Source organism: Microplitis mediator, chromosome 1 (assembly GCF_029852145.1).
Source record: "Microplitis mediator isolate UGA2020A chromosome 1, iyMicMedi2.1, whole genome shotgun sequence".
Taxonomy (NCBI): domain Eukaryota; kingdom Metazoa; phylum Arthropoda; class Insecta; order Hymenoptera; family Braconidae; genus Microplitis; species Microplitis mediator.
In genome coordinates this window covers 10,088,433-10,104,850 of record NC_079969.1, presented here as the reverse complement: position 1 = coordinate 10,104,850, position 16,418 = coordinate 10,088,433, and the positions used below count along the sequence as shown (strand labels likewise).

The 16,418-nt window shown below is 31.4% G+C and overlaps 2 protein-coding genes and 1 long non-coding RNA gene across 3 annotated transcripts; 2 read left to right on the top strand and 1 right to left on the bottom strand.

Moving 5' to 3' along the window:
• Positions 1-79: 79 nt before the first annotated feature.
• LOC130673772 (apolipoprotein D) lies at positions 80-1,473 on the top strand. The gene is made up of 4 exons (XM_057478977.1): positions 80-302; positions 395-629; positions 1,011-1,182; positions 1,248-1,473. The coding sequence occupies exons 1-4, from the start codon at positions 162-164 to the stop codon at positions 1,375-1,377; spliced, it is 678 nt and encodes a 225-aa protein (XP_057334960.1). The 5' UTR covers positions 80-161; the 3' UTR covers positions 1,378-1,473.
• LOC130673770 (non-structural maintenance of chromosomes element 3 homolog) lies at positions 1,403-3,210 on the bottom strand. The gene is made up of 4 exons (XM_057478963.1): positions 2,696-3,210; positions 2,538-2,632; positions 2,340-2,465; positions 1,403-1,542 (listed from the first exon to the last, which is right to left on the bottom strand). The coding sequence occupies exons 1-4, from the start codon at positions 3,087-3,089 to the stop codon at positions 1,462-1,464; spliced, it is 696 nt and encodes a 231-aa protein (XP_057334946.1). The 5' UTR covers positions 3,090-3,210; the 3' UTR covers positions 1,403-1,461.
• Positions 3,211-4,980: 1,770 nt separating this feature from the next.
• Positions 4,981-11,904, top strand: LOC130675393 (uncharacterized). The gene is made up of 3 exons (XR_008991281.1): positions 4,981-5,097; positions 7,870-8,546; positions 8,707-11,904. It is a non-coding gene; the product is annotated as an uncharacterized LOC130675393 (long non-coding RNA).
• Positions 11,905-16,418: the final 4,514 nt, after the last annotated feature.

Sequence of the window (16,418 nt, the reverse complement as noted above, 5' to 3'; positions counted from 1 at the left end):
AGATGAGTAAAAAAAAATATAAATAGATTCAAACGGACATCCGGCAGATAAATTTTATCTGATTAAATATTCAGTTTCTGTTTTCATTTTTAAGTACAAGAGTTATTTTAAATTAACTGCAGTTTTCATTCATAATTAATAAATTTCTTTAGACTAAAAAAATGAATTTAATTAGTGGATATAATTGTTTAATTAGTTTAGTTGTAATTATAAATATAAGTTGTGTTTTTTTGTGGAAAGTAGAAGATGATAAATTTAAATGTCCCCAAGTACGGGAAATTAAAAATTTTGATATTAATCAGGTATTTTAATTATATTACTTATTAATTAATAATTAAGTGAAGTGAAGTGAAAAAGGTTTAGATTTTAATTTAAGGAAAAAAATAAAATTTAGTTTTTAGGGTCATGGTACATAGTCCAGTACTACGCAAGTTCTGAGGAAGCGTTGTCGTACAAATGTATGCGAGCTGAATTTTCATTGTCAAAGGAAAATCAAAATGAAGTTACTATGAATTTTACTTACAATTTTATTGACGATCCTCTCAATGAAATAATTGTTGGAAACATTACGTGGAAAATTCCACTGCAACATGACTCCCTAGCTCATTGGGTCCACGCTGAATTTCCATGTAATTTAAATTACTTACAAACTATCAAGTTTATGTAAAAAGTCATAAGGACCTTTTTTGTAGAGAATTAAATTTCCTATAAAAAAGGTCCCTATCATTTTTCTTATAAAATGAATAGTTCACTTAGAATTTAAATTTCAAGATCACATGTTCGGGTTCTGTGTAAAGATTGATCTCATTTGTACTTTTAATTGAAATTCTAATCAAACTATTGAACTTACGATAAAATTCATACAATACTTTTTATAGGGAATTAAATTTCCTATAAAAAAGGTCCTTATCCGCGAATTGATAACTCCAATACTTTGCCTATAATTTTAATTGCAAATAAAAAATTTTTATTATAATTTTAATTAAAAATTTATTAATTTTATAAAATAGACGAAGAAGTTTACAACACTTATGTACTAGACTCAGATTACAAATCATGGGCATTATTATTACATTGCGCAGAAAAAAATAAGAGTCCTCGTTACTTGTCAAGTTTTATAATGAGCCGGAAAAAAAGTATTGGCAATAATGTAATTTCTTATTTACGCGACAAATTAACTCGGTAAGTATTCAAAATAATATTTGTGTATTTTATTGATATATTTATTAATGTAACTACTGTTTTAGGTATTATATTAATTTAGAGTACGTTTTTCCAATGGAACAAAAGGACTGCAAATTATATGACGGGGATGCGCTGATGATATCTCCGTACTTGGCTGCCAAGAAGGCTTACAATAAACGTCATCCTTTATAACTTATTATTATTATTATAATTATTAATTAACAGTCTTTATAATGTATAAAAATATATTCTATATTTAAGGAATAAATATTATTTTTATTCTTGTAATGCTGAACGCTCGTGACGTTTCATGGCCTTGTACTGCTCGGCAAAATTTTCTATCTGGCGGTTGTAAATCTGTAAATTAAAATTTTTGTCATTTGCATATAAATTATTGACTTTGGTACAAAATCGTAAGAAACTTTTTTGTAGAGAATTAAATTTCCCATAAAAAAGGTCCTTATCCGCGAATCGATATCTCCAATATTTGACCTACAATTCAAATTTGAAGAAAAAAAAAAAATTGTCTTTTAGTCTCAACAAAATTTTCCCTCCCAATATTTAAAATTGCAATTACATGTAAACTATAAAATTTACATGAAAAGTCATATGAAACTTTTTTGTAGAGAATTAAATTTCCTATAAAAAATGTCCTGATCCGCGAGTCGATATCTCCAATATTTGACCCACAATTGAACTTTAAAGACCCATAGAAAAATTTTCTGTTGAAGTTTAATCAAAATTTTTATTCTAAATAATTTAAATTGCAATTACATGTAAATTATCAAATTTACATGAAAATTTATAAGAAACTTTTTTGTAGAGAATTAAATTTCCTACAAAAAAGGTCCTTCTCCGCGAATCGATATCTCCAATATTTTACCTACAATTCAAATTCAAAAATATAAAAAAAAATTGTCTACTCAAATTTGACTAAAATTCTAATATCAAGTATTTAAAATAGCAATTACATGTAAAATATAAAATTTACATAAAAATTCATAAGAAAATTTTTCATAGAGAATAAAATTTCCTTAAAAAAAGTCCTTATAAAATTTTCTCTAAACCCAACCTTTCTCGAGATATGGCCCCTCCATTCAATATCATCCCAGCCCTTACTAAAATTACTCAGATAAAAGTTAATTACTAATTACCTTAGACACAAATTTTAATACTGAGCGCCTGTCAACTTCTTCATTAGCGCGTGGTCCCCATTCATACCAAACAGCATCAGTTTCTCTGTCCTTTCTTTTAGCCAAATACAATTGTTTAACAAATTTCTATAAAAAAAATAAAATCATACAAAAAAAAAATAAAATAAATAAACAATCGTTGGTTAAAATTTTAATTACATCGCTAATTAATTCCTTGACATTTCCAAAGTACGGATGACAGCTATTGTGCTCGCTGATGATGTTCATGTTTGTAAAAAAATCCCAGATCTCGTCTAAAGAAAAAAAATTAAATTAAGTCTTCAGTAAAAATAAAAATTAATTAATTATTTAATTACCTTCAACAATAATCGCATGCTCACTGTTTTCAGCGCACATGAAAATAAACCCAAGTACCAAAAAAATAAGCGTCTGTTCTGCTGACTCGCGGGGAGAACTCATAGACTTCAAATATTTATTAACAAACAAATTTGATGTAAAATATTGAGCTCCCGCGACATGAATTAAATTGTAACCATATATATTTCGTAACTTAATTTTTACGTTATTGATAACTGACCTAAAATGATCGGCATGTTTACCTAATGCGTATTTTTTTATGTCAGTTGTTTTTACTGCGTACTTTTTACGGCTTTTTTCTAATAAATATTTTAAAACTCGATTTGACAGATGGTCCAAATTTTCTGCCGGAGCTTGAGATGCCGCCGGACGTCGACGTACTCTTTGAGACATTTTTTTAAAATTGATTTATTAATTATAGTAATTAATAATTAGTAAGGATATCAAATTTTTTGGTTATGTGTCAAATCTATATAAACAAATTTAAGCCCACATGAGCGATTCGAACGGAAATGTAGCCAACGCAACAAATGCAAGCAAATTTTAAGGCAAGCTTGGATCATAACAAAATATCCCTAATAGCCATTTTAGCTTGAAATTGACAGTAATTTAACATCGAAATTGCCCGAAATTTGTTGCTCGAATTTGCAGACAATTTGACAGCAAAAGTTGTAAAGAAAAAATCCCTAATAGCAGTTTGCTTTAGCAAAAGTTTCCTTGAATTTTTCTTCAGATTTCCGTCAACTTCGGATATTTCCGTTTTTAACGACAATTTGTATGCAACTCGTTATACACTTTGACGTAAATTTACTATACGAATTAGAATGCAAATTCACTTAAAAAGTTGACTAGAAAAAATTTTTCGTTAATTTTCAGGCAAATTTTGACATCAATTTATTGTTAATTTGACTTGAAGAATTGTTGAGTATTTTTTTACCGTAAAATTGTAGACATTTTTATGTATAAAATTGCTTACCTTCTGAAATGATAAAAATGAACATTACCGACTTTTTTTTGTAGTAAAATATAATTTACTTTTAAATTGAGAAAAAATTAACCGCAAATTTTTCTGTATAACTTTTGCTGTCAAATTGTCGGCAAATTCGGGCAGCAAATTTCAGGCAATTTCAATGTCAAATTACAGACAATTTCAAGCTAAAGTGGCTATTAGGGTTTGCAGTTAATTTTTGCTCAATTTAGATGTACAATCGGGGACATTAATTTGAGTCGGTTTTAGTTGGTTTTTACGTTAGAACCTATTCAGAAACCGACTCAAATTAATGTCCCCGATTGTAACTTTTTACTATAACAAAAAAGACATTAACCCTGATAGCCAAGTTGGCGAGAAACTAGCGTCAAACTAACAGCCGCAACTAATTGCCAAGTTGGCCGCAAAACTTGGTATTTCCAAAGTTGATAGACACTTTCTGAGAAAGTTGGTGGCAAAAGTTGGCAATTCCATAAGTTGACGGAAAGTTGCCTTCAATTTTCTCAGAAACCCGCCTTCGAATTGCGGCTCTTCCCTGGCGTCAACTTTCTCAGAAAGTTGGCGGTAACCTGTAGCCAAAAGTTGCAAAAGCTAGAGTTGTTGAAAACTTGTCGTCAAGTTGGTGGCAAACTAATGAATACTAACTTTTTGACGAGCAACTCGTGCTATCAGGGAATGTCCATTCTTACCATTTCAGAAGGTAAGCAAATTTATACATAAAAATGTCTACAATTTGAGGGTAAAAAAATACTTTACAAGTTTTCAAGTCAACTTAACAATTAATTGAGGTAAAAATTTGTCTGAAAATTGGGAAACATTTTTTCTAATCAATTTTTGAAGTGAATTTGCAATCTAATTCGGTTAGTAAATTTACGTTAAATTGTATAGCAAGTTGTATGTAAATTGTCATCAAAAATGGAAAAGTCCGAAGTTGATGGACATTGCACGAAAAATTTAAGGAAACTTTTGTAAGTAAACTTTTGCTAAAGCAAGCTGTGCTATTAGGGAATTTACCATGATAGCCACACTTTAACTGTAAGTGCTCAGCAAGTTCTGCAGTGAAACATTTTTGGCTAACTTAACGACAAGTTTCTGGCAAGCCTCGGCTGGATAATACTTGCGTGCAAGTTGATGCAAATCAACTGCCGCCACCTGAATTTAATTTGAAAGAAAAACTTGCCGTCAATTTAAAGTAAAACTTTCAATCAACTTAACGTCATTGTCTGACAGTAACACTTGTAGTCAAATTGAAGTCAAGTTACAGACAATTTACTGTCAACTTGAAGGTAATTATTAGCTCTATAACACTTTCCTTTAAGTTATAGTTTAAGAAATAATTAAGTATGGATCCGGAAAATAATTTAAAATTACTGCAATCGTGTAATTTATCACGTCTTTTTAATCATTTTGAAGGTAAGTTGTTTTTTATCACTTATTTTCTTATTTAATTCCATACAAACTTCTGCTCTTACTTTTAATGTTTAATTTACAATCAGATATACCAATATTTTGCATTATTAAAAAGTTATCAATAAATGCCCCGGGAAAAAATGATTTTGCCTAATCATATATGATCATGCATAATTGTCTATATATGATCAGATCCAAAAATTGGCCAGGTCTGATCATACATTACTTGATCTGTTTATACATGATCATATATGATTATATATAATCATGCATGAACGAATATAGTCATTTTTAGAATCTCATTTAGAATATCTGTAAATTATTAATTAAGTAGTTCAATTAGGATTTATTGCCTTCATCAATATCAATGTCGGTTAAAATTAAATAAAAAAAAAAAAAAAAAATTATTAACCATCGACAATTATTTTACTACGAGGTCACCCATCCAATTAATGTCCAACGCCGATGTTGCTTAACTTTGGTTATCGAGGGTTTGTAGTCTGATCCTCTAGTCTGTTATACACTTACAATTAAGAAACGTTTATGGCATTACTTAACTCAAATAATCAAATTAATACTTTATACTTTTAAATTACTGCCGAAACCTTTGAACATTTTTTAAGTATTGGGGATTTAAGTTTGATTGATAGTTGACAGAATAAAAATTTAATAACATTGATATTAAAAAATTGTCATATATATATAATATATATATATATATATATATATATATATATATATATATATATATATATATATTTAAATATTTATAGGTTTCATATCAATGAAATCTGATCAGATTTAATCATAGACATATATAACTACATATAGGTTTATATCAGTCAAGTCTGATCAGATCTAATTATATATAGGCCTATATCTAATTATATATGGGTTTGTATCAATCATGTCTGATCAGATCTCATCATGTATAGACTTATATATGATCATATATGGGGTTATAACAGCTAGGTATAATTATATCTAATTATTCATAGACTTATAGATGATCAGATCTGATCATATATAGACTCATATATGGTTATATATGGAGTTATAACAGCCAGGTATGATTATATCTAATTATATATAGACTCATATATGATCAGACCTGATCATATATAGACTTGTACATGATTATATATGGGGTCATAACAGCCAGGTATGATCATATCTAATTATACATAGACTTATATATAATCAGATCTGATCAGATCTAATTATATATAGACTTATATATAATCAGATCTGATTATTTATAGACTTATATATGGGCTTATAACAGCCAGGTATGATCAGATCTAATTATGTATGGGGTCATATATAATTATATATAACTTCATATATGATTATATATAATCATATATGATCATATATATGAACATATATAATCATATATGATTAGGCAAAATCATTTTTTCCCGGGTGTAATTTCTAAAAAAGTTGAATTTATACTATTCACTTTTTAGAACAAATGTTACGTAAATGGAGCGGAATAGTGAACAGAAAGCTTAAAAAAAAAGGAATGTCTCGAGTAGTATTTGCTGAAATAAGCTAAATAATAAAAAAAAAACATTATTATTATAAAATATTCTTCAATCATAGTCTCGTATATCATAATTCTAAATTCCACCGTTTTGTTTTCAATTCAATGCTATTTTTGTAAAAACAGCGACTAATCGCTTGACGTCACTTATATCTAATAAAGTTCACATATTAATTTAGTAAAAAATATTTTTTAAGTTCATAATCTTAAGCTACTGAAAATTACAAACTATGTTGATAGGTAATAACTAATGAGATTCTAGACAAGTATATAGTTGTTGAGATTTACTTTATTAATATAATGTATGAACTCAAAAATGGGATCATAATTTTGTTATCATTACTATATACATATACATATATTTACAAGAAAATTTTATTTTACAATTCGGGCTATGTACTTATGTAATTTGCAATAAATAATTTGTAACAGCATTTTTAGGTACAATTGATTATAAATTTCATAGAAATTAGATCATTTCTTATTATGATTTACATATCCCTTATTAAAAGAAGAGATTCAAAACGATTAGAAAAAAAAACTTTAAATACTTTTTAATGCTTTGGATACTTTTCAATCACCCTTCTTATGAGAATTCAACATTACAAATCGTTTTAAATCGCTTCTTTTAATAAGGGATAGATTAGGATGTCCGTTGTTTTCCAAAATAATTTTTTTTATTGTAACGCTCCTTTAATCATAAGTTTATACCTTAAACTAAGATCTAGACACATAAAAAGTTTTTCGGTTTTTTTAAACCGTGCTAAAATCACTTTAAAGTTCCCATTCATTTGTTACATCCCAGCCTGCTCGTCAGGTGACTCTACCAATTTCAAATCTTAAATAATAAGAGACCGACCTTAGACCTATCAAATCGATATATTTAAATAATTGTATTACTAATAATAATCTATTTTCTTTAAACGTATATTAATAAGCATGCATCTAAAAATAGTCAAATAGATAAGATATTTTTAATTCGTTAAAATACTTGTTCATCGCCTACGATTTCTCTAAAAGAATATCGATAAATAAGAATACATAAGAACGATTGTACGGCAATTAACGAACATCAAAAGAATAGAAAAATGGAAATTAGTTTTTTTTCGGAAAGATCTGGTAACTTAGAGAAACATCGTCTCTGCTGACGCAACTGTACCAGCGTCGAACGATGATAAACTCCCACTTTTGGGAATAAGGTCCTAATAACTTATCCCATTTTTCTCTAGGATCTTGGCTCGCGCAAAGATTTAAAAAGCCGAAGCCCGTGCATCACTCTCTTACACTCTCACATCATCAGAAATTATAACCTGGGACATCCACAATATTGCGAGCATCGAGACAATTTAAAAACACGAGTGTAATTGGACGAGTTGGGCGCTATAAGCAGAATAAATCTATTCCTGAAGACCTCCGGTTAGATATTTTATTAGAGCCATACAATACTCTTGGAATTAATTCCAGAAAAGTTGCAGAAAAGTATGGTGTTTTAAAGACTACAGTGTGGCAACTTTTTAAAAAGGCTGCTTTTAAGCCTTATAGAATTTGTATTCATCAAAAATACCACCCCGGTAATCAATTACGAAGAGTTAATTTCTGTCAAAGAATGCCAACAATGATTGACCGAGATCGAACGTTATTACGTCACTTATTATTCACGGATGAGTGCACTTTTCCTTTAGGTCAAAACCCTAATCGCCAGAATCAACGGATATGGTCTCAAGAACCTCCGCATATCATTCACGAAGGCAAAAGATAAATTCAACAAAAAGTTAATGTGAGGGCTGGTGTTGTTGGTAATGGAATCATCGGGCCTGTGTTTTTTGTTGGAAATATGGAAGGAGCAATGTGTGAAATGTTACTGCAAGATACAATAATCCCAATAGTGAAGAATATCGAGCAAGACGTAAGTCTGCTATATTATTATTTATTATCTTTTTCTGTTTTAAAATCTCAAAAAAAAAAAAAAAAAAAACTGCAGTGTTGTAATAAACAAATCTTTTTTTTTTTTTAATTTTTTCTATCATGAACAAAAATATTTATTTAAAATAATCATAAATTTACAGACAGGAGATAATATCTGATTTCAACATGATGGAGCTCCTGCACATAGAACTAGAATTGCAACCAATCTCTTGAATCGATCATTTCCGAACCGATGGATCGGTTTAAGAAATTAGAGATTTGAATGGCCACCACGTTTCCCAGACTTAACTATTTTGGATTTCTTTGTTTGGGGACGTATTAAAAACAATCTATGGAAATATGAGTGCAATACAGTAGAGCAATTAATGGAAGCAATACTTGAGCTTTGCAACTCCATAACTCCAGAGATGCTTGACAAAACTTGGGAAGATTACTTTGCAAGAGTTCAGTGGTGCATCAATGAAAACTGTGGTATTTTCGAGCTTAAGTACAGAATAAATAGAACCGAAATCTATTGCCGAGTATTATGTATGTAAGTGAGAGTGAAAATGGGCTGATTGTACGTTTAAGAAGCGCACAAAACAAGGACAATGAATTTCGTAAGCTTATAGAGGCCGTAACGTGCAGCTAGACCAGTGGGTATGTCATTAGAAATAATATTTTGTACAAAATCTGTAAAGACGATTTGTTAATTGTAGTACCTAAGGCCATGCAGACTCAGGTTGTCAGGCAGGCACACGAACGTGGCCACTTTGGGGTTGTTATGTCCGACTTCGCAAACTTTTTCAAACTCATGTTGAACACTCCTAAGGAATAAATATTCCATTTTCTCATAAGAGAAATCAGGATGGGTTCAATTGAGCGATACAGAACGTCATACCAGATTTCTTTCTTCTGTCTTTCATTCCCTTATCCTTCTTAAGTTCCCCACTTACTTTTTACAACAATTATTCTAATGCGTGGTAACACCCACAACTAGCATTGACTTAAATTGATTTGCGTCAACGGGACATCTTATACGATGCACCTCACCAGAAAACCCCCTCTTTTCCAAACTCGGACCCCCATGGTCGCAGCGTTAAAAATTTTGAAGAGCAAATTACTCTACCGAGCACCGGCTTGCATTTCGGTTACCAGTTGATTAGCTTCAGTGAAGAGTCGCAATTAGGTACAGCAGTATTCTTCCAAAAATCTCTTAAATAATTTTATTCAGGAAATAAAATTATCAATCAAATAAAATAAATATATACACTATATATTTATAACAAATATAGAAAAGAAAACGAAGTAAAGAAAAAGTGATATCAGTGAAGAAAATAAATATTAAAATATACAGCTTAAAGAAAGCAATTAAGGAAATCGCATAGCGAAGAAAAAAAAAATTATAATACAAAGAAAAAGAAAACTTCCATAAATAATAGTGTTGTCGATTGTGAGTTATTGGTTTAGTGCTTAATAGCATTGTCCAGTGTAATTAAATCGAGATACTAAATATTGTAATGAAAAGTGAATACATGTTCAAACAGAAAAGTCCAATCCTTTAACAGAGTATCACCTCTACTTCCGTTCAGGAAAATTAAAGGAATATTATTCCGGTAAAACATACAACTAAAAACATAGAAAATAGAAAATCTCAGTGTATACAAAAAGTGTAATAAATGTTCAAAAATAAAGATACGAGCCTTTAAAGAGTATCATCTCTAATTTCTTTTAAGAAAAATAAAGGCATTTTATCATTGCTAAAAATAATACTTTCAAAGTAAAATAAAAAGAAAACCAAAGTGCAAACAATTTTTGTGTTTGATTAATTAAAAATAAGTTAGTTAGTATTAACAACCTACCCTCGCTCGAACATCGCTTGCACGAGAGAGAGAGAGAGAGACGGCAATCAGTCCAAGGGTCCACAACGAAGAAATACACTTCAAGGGTCCAAGGGCCCACAACGAAGGAGCCCCCCAGAATAAAAGTAATTGAAGAAGAATTATCACCGCAAAGGAACGAAATTTATAAGTGGCTATTTTTTTTCTTTTCAACTCGATAACCAAATTTCAATCAGCCTTGACTTAAGCGGAAATAAGGAAGCCATAATTTCATAACTGTATGTATCGGTTAACACATATTATATACATATAAATAGAAAGTCTCTTGTTTATTATTTGTTGGCGCTATCTGGCTCATGTGTAAAATGTTTCCATTTCCAGATGGTTATTGCAAGCCCTATTTTTGAGATGTCACATTATGACTAAAGTTGCCTAAATGGCAACGAAAAAAAAATTAACATTTTTATTTTTGAATTTCATATTTCAAGTATCATAGAACATGATCCTACCACAGTACTAATGCAATAGAATTGGATATAAAAGAAAGTCCACATCGAAACGTATCCCTAAATAAATAATTACGGCTTGAACTACACATTTGAGCCGAAAATTGCATTGGTTAGTCCGAACGCCTAATCCACGCAAACCAAATATTAAATAATTAATAGTCGGACATAACATCAACGACGTCATCTAGCCGTATACTCATCTTGCATTCACACTTACCTGCGTACACCTATTCACACTACATTTATAAGAGAGTATCTTTCTAGAAAGCTATTCCCGGAACTATGTACTTACTCATCATGTTGTTGTCCAAAATAATGAGATGGACCCAACGATTGCATCAGAAACCTATGAATTTCCCATCAAAACTAGAGTATATAAACTGCCGAAAACCTAACGAAGGCAGTCAATCGCTAATCAGAACTAAACTCTGCCAGATCTCGAGTCGATCAAAAGTAATCTCTCCGAAGTTCTACAGATTTTAACAAAAGTACCGATTAGTTCTAACGGCTTAAGTCCGATTAGTACCGCGAATCAGAGTTAAAATTTTAATCGTTGTCCACGTGACGGTCCGCCGCCTAGGCAATCGGGATCCTTGACCAAATACCTAAATTTTAAACTCGCAAAAATCACGGTCGATTCGACCCACCCAAATCAGGATCATCGGTCTCGTGACGGTCTATAGCCTAGGAATTCAGATTCCTAGATCATAATCCTAAAATCAAATTCCAATATTCGCGTTCGTATTCGGTAGATAGGGGAGTGTATCCGCTTGGCACCCCAGTAGCTCCGAGTCCAAATAGTGCAGTTAATTCCACTGAGGTAAAATCACGACGCCACAGTGCAGTGTTCCGGCGAATTAAATAAAAACAATTTCGCGATCATAAAATTCAAATTGGTGAATTGTGAGAGAGTGTGATCAGCGCAAATTTGTAAACCACCTTCACCTGAGTGGTAAGTCAAAATATATATATATATATATATATTGTTAAATTCATAATATACCCAATGTAAAGCATATTATAATTTTATATAAGAATATACAGATTCTTTTCTTTATTTTATTAAAAACATCTTTCTCTTATTTATACCTCTCACTCTAACATTCATAAGTTTACGGGTACAGAAAGAGACAGACGTAAAAGAACAGGGACTTTTCGAGGGCCCATATTCACCTACCTGCTTCCCTCTCGCTTTAAAATCCCTGACCTATCCTATCGGGATTGTCTATCGTACTTCCGCTCGGTACGAAATAGACTTATTTAGTATACAGAAAACTTGCCAAATATTAAACATTCTCACACTAGCTACGTGACGGTCCTATTAGGCTCCTTGGTTGAGTAATAGAATAAATATTTTGAGTAGTTTTACTAAATAATTAATTAATAACAACCCTTCGCCCGTCGCCTTCACTCTTTCCGATCGTGACAACTCAATAACAAATTTCAAATCAGCCTGAAATTTTAAGTGGCAATAAGGATGCGATAAATCTGAAAATCGGTTGAATTGATGACCAGTTTCTCTACCTATCGACTAACGGAGAAAACTCTGTTTTAAGAGAATTAGATTTAAAAGAAAGTCCATATCGAAACGTATCCCTAAATAAATAAATTAAGGCTTGAATTAAACATTTAAGCCAAAAATTGCATTGGTTAGTCCGAACGCCATAATCCACGCAACCAAATATTAAACAAATAATAGTCGGACATAACAAAATAAAATTTGAATAAATTTTTTTTTTTTAGAAAAATCAACGATTTTTTTTTTTAAACAAAATAAAGGTGAGAGTTTCCAAAATAAAATAAAAATTTAATCAAGAAACATCAAGAGATCATAAAAAATCATACGAGCAGCAAAATATATACATTAAAATATATTTTTCTACGAGAACCATACAATCATCAAGAAAATCGAAAACTTTTTTTCTCTTCGACTGTGCATACCATCATTATCAACACCAACGTGTACTATGACAGCACTAGCAGTGAGATCAACGGCAGTGATTACTTTGAATTGAAGACTCTGTCTTTCAATTTGTTTTTTAAAAGGAAAATATTTATATAAATTAAAATGCCTATCGAATCAATGGAAACTTCCCTTGTGGAGACTAAAAATATTGTAACAGCATTGAAAATGCAAATTCAACAATTAATAGCAGAAAAAATGGAAATGAAAAATAAATTTGAGGAAAACTGTCAGGCAGCTATCACAAATTAAGATTACATTTCGAAAAAAACCCACCCGCAGGTGCTTCACACCAAACGCCTCCAAACTTTAATTTAACAAAAAATTTAGTCACAGGCAACAAAATCGATTATAAAGAATTTTTAAAAACTATCCCAGACTTTGACGTTACAAAAGACAGACAGAGTGACGCCAGAGTCATCGGCCTACTTCATAGTTCAATCTATTTCCCAGGGATCACACGTGTGCATGGGCTTAGAACTTTCAGCCGAGTCCGAGTCTTTTCGTATGGGAAACAAGTTACCACCACAAGTTTTCTTCCCTCGCGTGAAGACCATATAAAAGGACCGTGGACTTTAGCTCATCAGCTCGTTTGGGAATCAAACTCTGAACCATACTGAACTTCGGACACTTGACGGTGTTCGTGGCTAGAAGATTGAGATCTCGATTGAGAATTCGGTTAACGGTGGCCGGGCCTACAAACTGGACCTTGATCGACGTAAGCACTCGAATAATTGGTATATCATTTTCTACTAGTCTCAGGAGAATAATTGACGTCTTATTAAATTCAACATTCGGTCAACGGTGGCTGGGCGTACGAACCGGACCTTGATCGTCGTAAGTAGTGAATTAATATCATTCGGAAGCACTAGTAGCGTTGATTATCTTCATCTTATTTTAATCATTTTATTTCATTTTTTTTTTTTTTTTTGGAATTGTACCACGAAATACGTGAAGAATTAAAGAATATTTTACCGCGACAAATGCGAAGATTTTGAATATCATTTTACCGGGAAAAGCGCGAAGACTCTTTATTTTATTTTTAATATACGAAGATTTAGAAACGCCCAAATATTTAAATCGATACAACAAATCATACTATACCAAATAAATAAATCAATCGATTAGAATCACATTTTTATAACCGCGAGAACGCGTTATGAATAAGTGTCCTGTGTTACTGCTGAAAGTCCTGACACCTCACCTAAACTTGTGTAGGGTAAGCTTTTAAACATTGTAACCACTGTTTGGTATTTTCTAATATATTTTGAAACTAATTGTAAACCATATGCATGAAACATTTTATTTTACAATGACTATTTTGAACATTACTATTTGTAACCCTTTTGTATTTTGAGTATGTTTGATCCTCAATAAATAATTACTCGTAAACATAAACATTTGAAAATATTCTTTCTCAGATAATTTGACTTTATCAATAAGATACTAGCTTCACGAGGCTTTTCGGCAGCCCACCTTCCTTCATTCCTTATTTTCTACCTGTTTAGCCGCTCAGACAGATAGTTAACAATAGGGGGTACACAATCTTACGTTCAACGCTCGACGCTTGATTGTGACATTAAATCAGTCACATCATAGATTGGAAATCGCTTTAGGTTATTATCAATATTGTCTTCAACAATATTTTGTAGGCGCGATTTGAATATAAAATAGAATAAACGGAGCATTTGGTTAACGGTGGCCGGGCATACGAACTAGACCTCGATCAATATAAATCCCCTTTTATTCAATATTTTTATACGAGAAATTCGTACCTATGCCCATCATGATCTCCAATCGTGACAGCGTCATAGACTTTAATTACAGAGTAAGCCAACACTTACAAAATACCTTATCAGAAATTGAATACACTGACGGAGAAAATAAAACAGAAAAACTAGGCTCACTAAAGAAACGGCTATCCGGTCATTTATATCAGGTTTACACCCAAAATATGCTATATTCTTGCAAGAAGATAAATACTCAGACCTCGACTCTGCGATATTCCGCCAAAAAAGTAGAAAGACAATTACAACAGATAAAAAACGTTAACAACTTTTTCAAAGCATATGATTCTCATGCTAAAAGTAAAGATTATTATCATATCTGGGATGACATACAATAGATACTATTATTTTATGAGATATCTAATGGAAATAAAATAGTGATGAGTACTGTTTATTACCTAAAGAGATCTTCACAGGACCGCTTAGTCTTCCTAATAAAAATAGTGGAAGCTAAGTTACTAAAAAAATTTTTTAGTCCGTGCGTAAGTGAAGAAGTTTATTTAAAATGTCTTAAAGTCAGATTTGTAATGAGAGTGAATTGTATGTGAATTTCAACGATGAATTTGTTAAAGAAGAATTGGTGAACAACGCGAAATTTGTTGAAGAGCAAGAACGTCTACGAGAGATGCGAAGAAGCTGATGAGTGACAGTGATGATCACTTACTTATGACAGCAGCAGAACAATATGATGCAATCAACCAGTTATCCGAAATTATAGAAAAGGCTGAACAAACAGCCCGAGATGTATTTAGCGAATCTACCAATACAATGGATGGACTCCAATTTGCAGGTATTTATAATTTTTTTTGTATTAAATAAAAATTATATTTTATATATATTTTCAGAAGAATTCGTGGAGGAAATTATTAACACGAAAATTGGGTCCGAGCCTTTTTGTATGGAAAACAAGTTACCACCACTTTTCATAGGTGAAGACCATATAAAAAGACCATCGACTTTGGCTCATCAGTTCTTTTGGGAATCAAACTCTGAACCATACTGAACTCTGGACAGTTGACGGTGTTCGTGGCTAGAGGAATGATATCCCTATTGAGGATTCGGTCACGTGAGCCCAGATCATTGGGATCGGTCCTTGATCGTCGTAAGCACTCGTATAATCGGCATATTATTTTCTACTAGCTTCAGAAGCATAATCAACGCGACATTAGTGTATAGCATCCGATCACGTGAGCCCAGATCGTAAGATTGGTCCTTGATCGTTGTAAGTCGTGAACTAATATCAACCGTTTAGCACCGGAACAGCATTGATTATCTTCATCTTATTTTAATCTATTTAATTTCATTTTCATTTTCATTTTAATATTGAATGGTACCACGAAAAACGTGAAGAATCAAAGAATATTTTACCGCGAGAAAAGCGAAGATTTTAAAGAATTATTTTACTGCGAAATGCGAAGATTTTAGAGAATTATTTTACCGCGAAAATACGCGAAGATTTTGAAACAAATTTACATTTTATTTTACGGCGAAAAGCGCGAAGACTTTCAATCAATTTACACTTCATATACGAAGATTTTGAAACGCATAAATAATTACAACAAATAAACTAAATAAATCGATAAATGAGAATCACATTAATTAGCCGCGAGAATGCGTAGTGTAAAAGTGTCCTGTGTTACTGCTGAAAGTCCTGACACCTCACCTAAACCTATGTAGGGTAAGTTTATAACCATTGTAACTATTGTTTGGTATTTTTGTTATTTCATATATGTAAGACTGACTAAACCATATGCATGAACATTTTATCTTGTC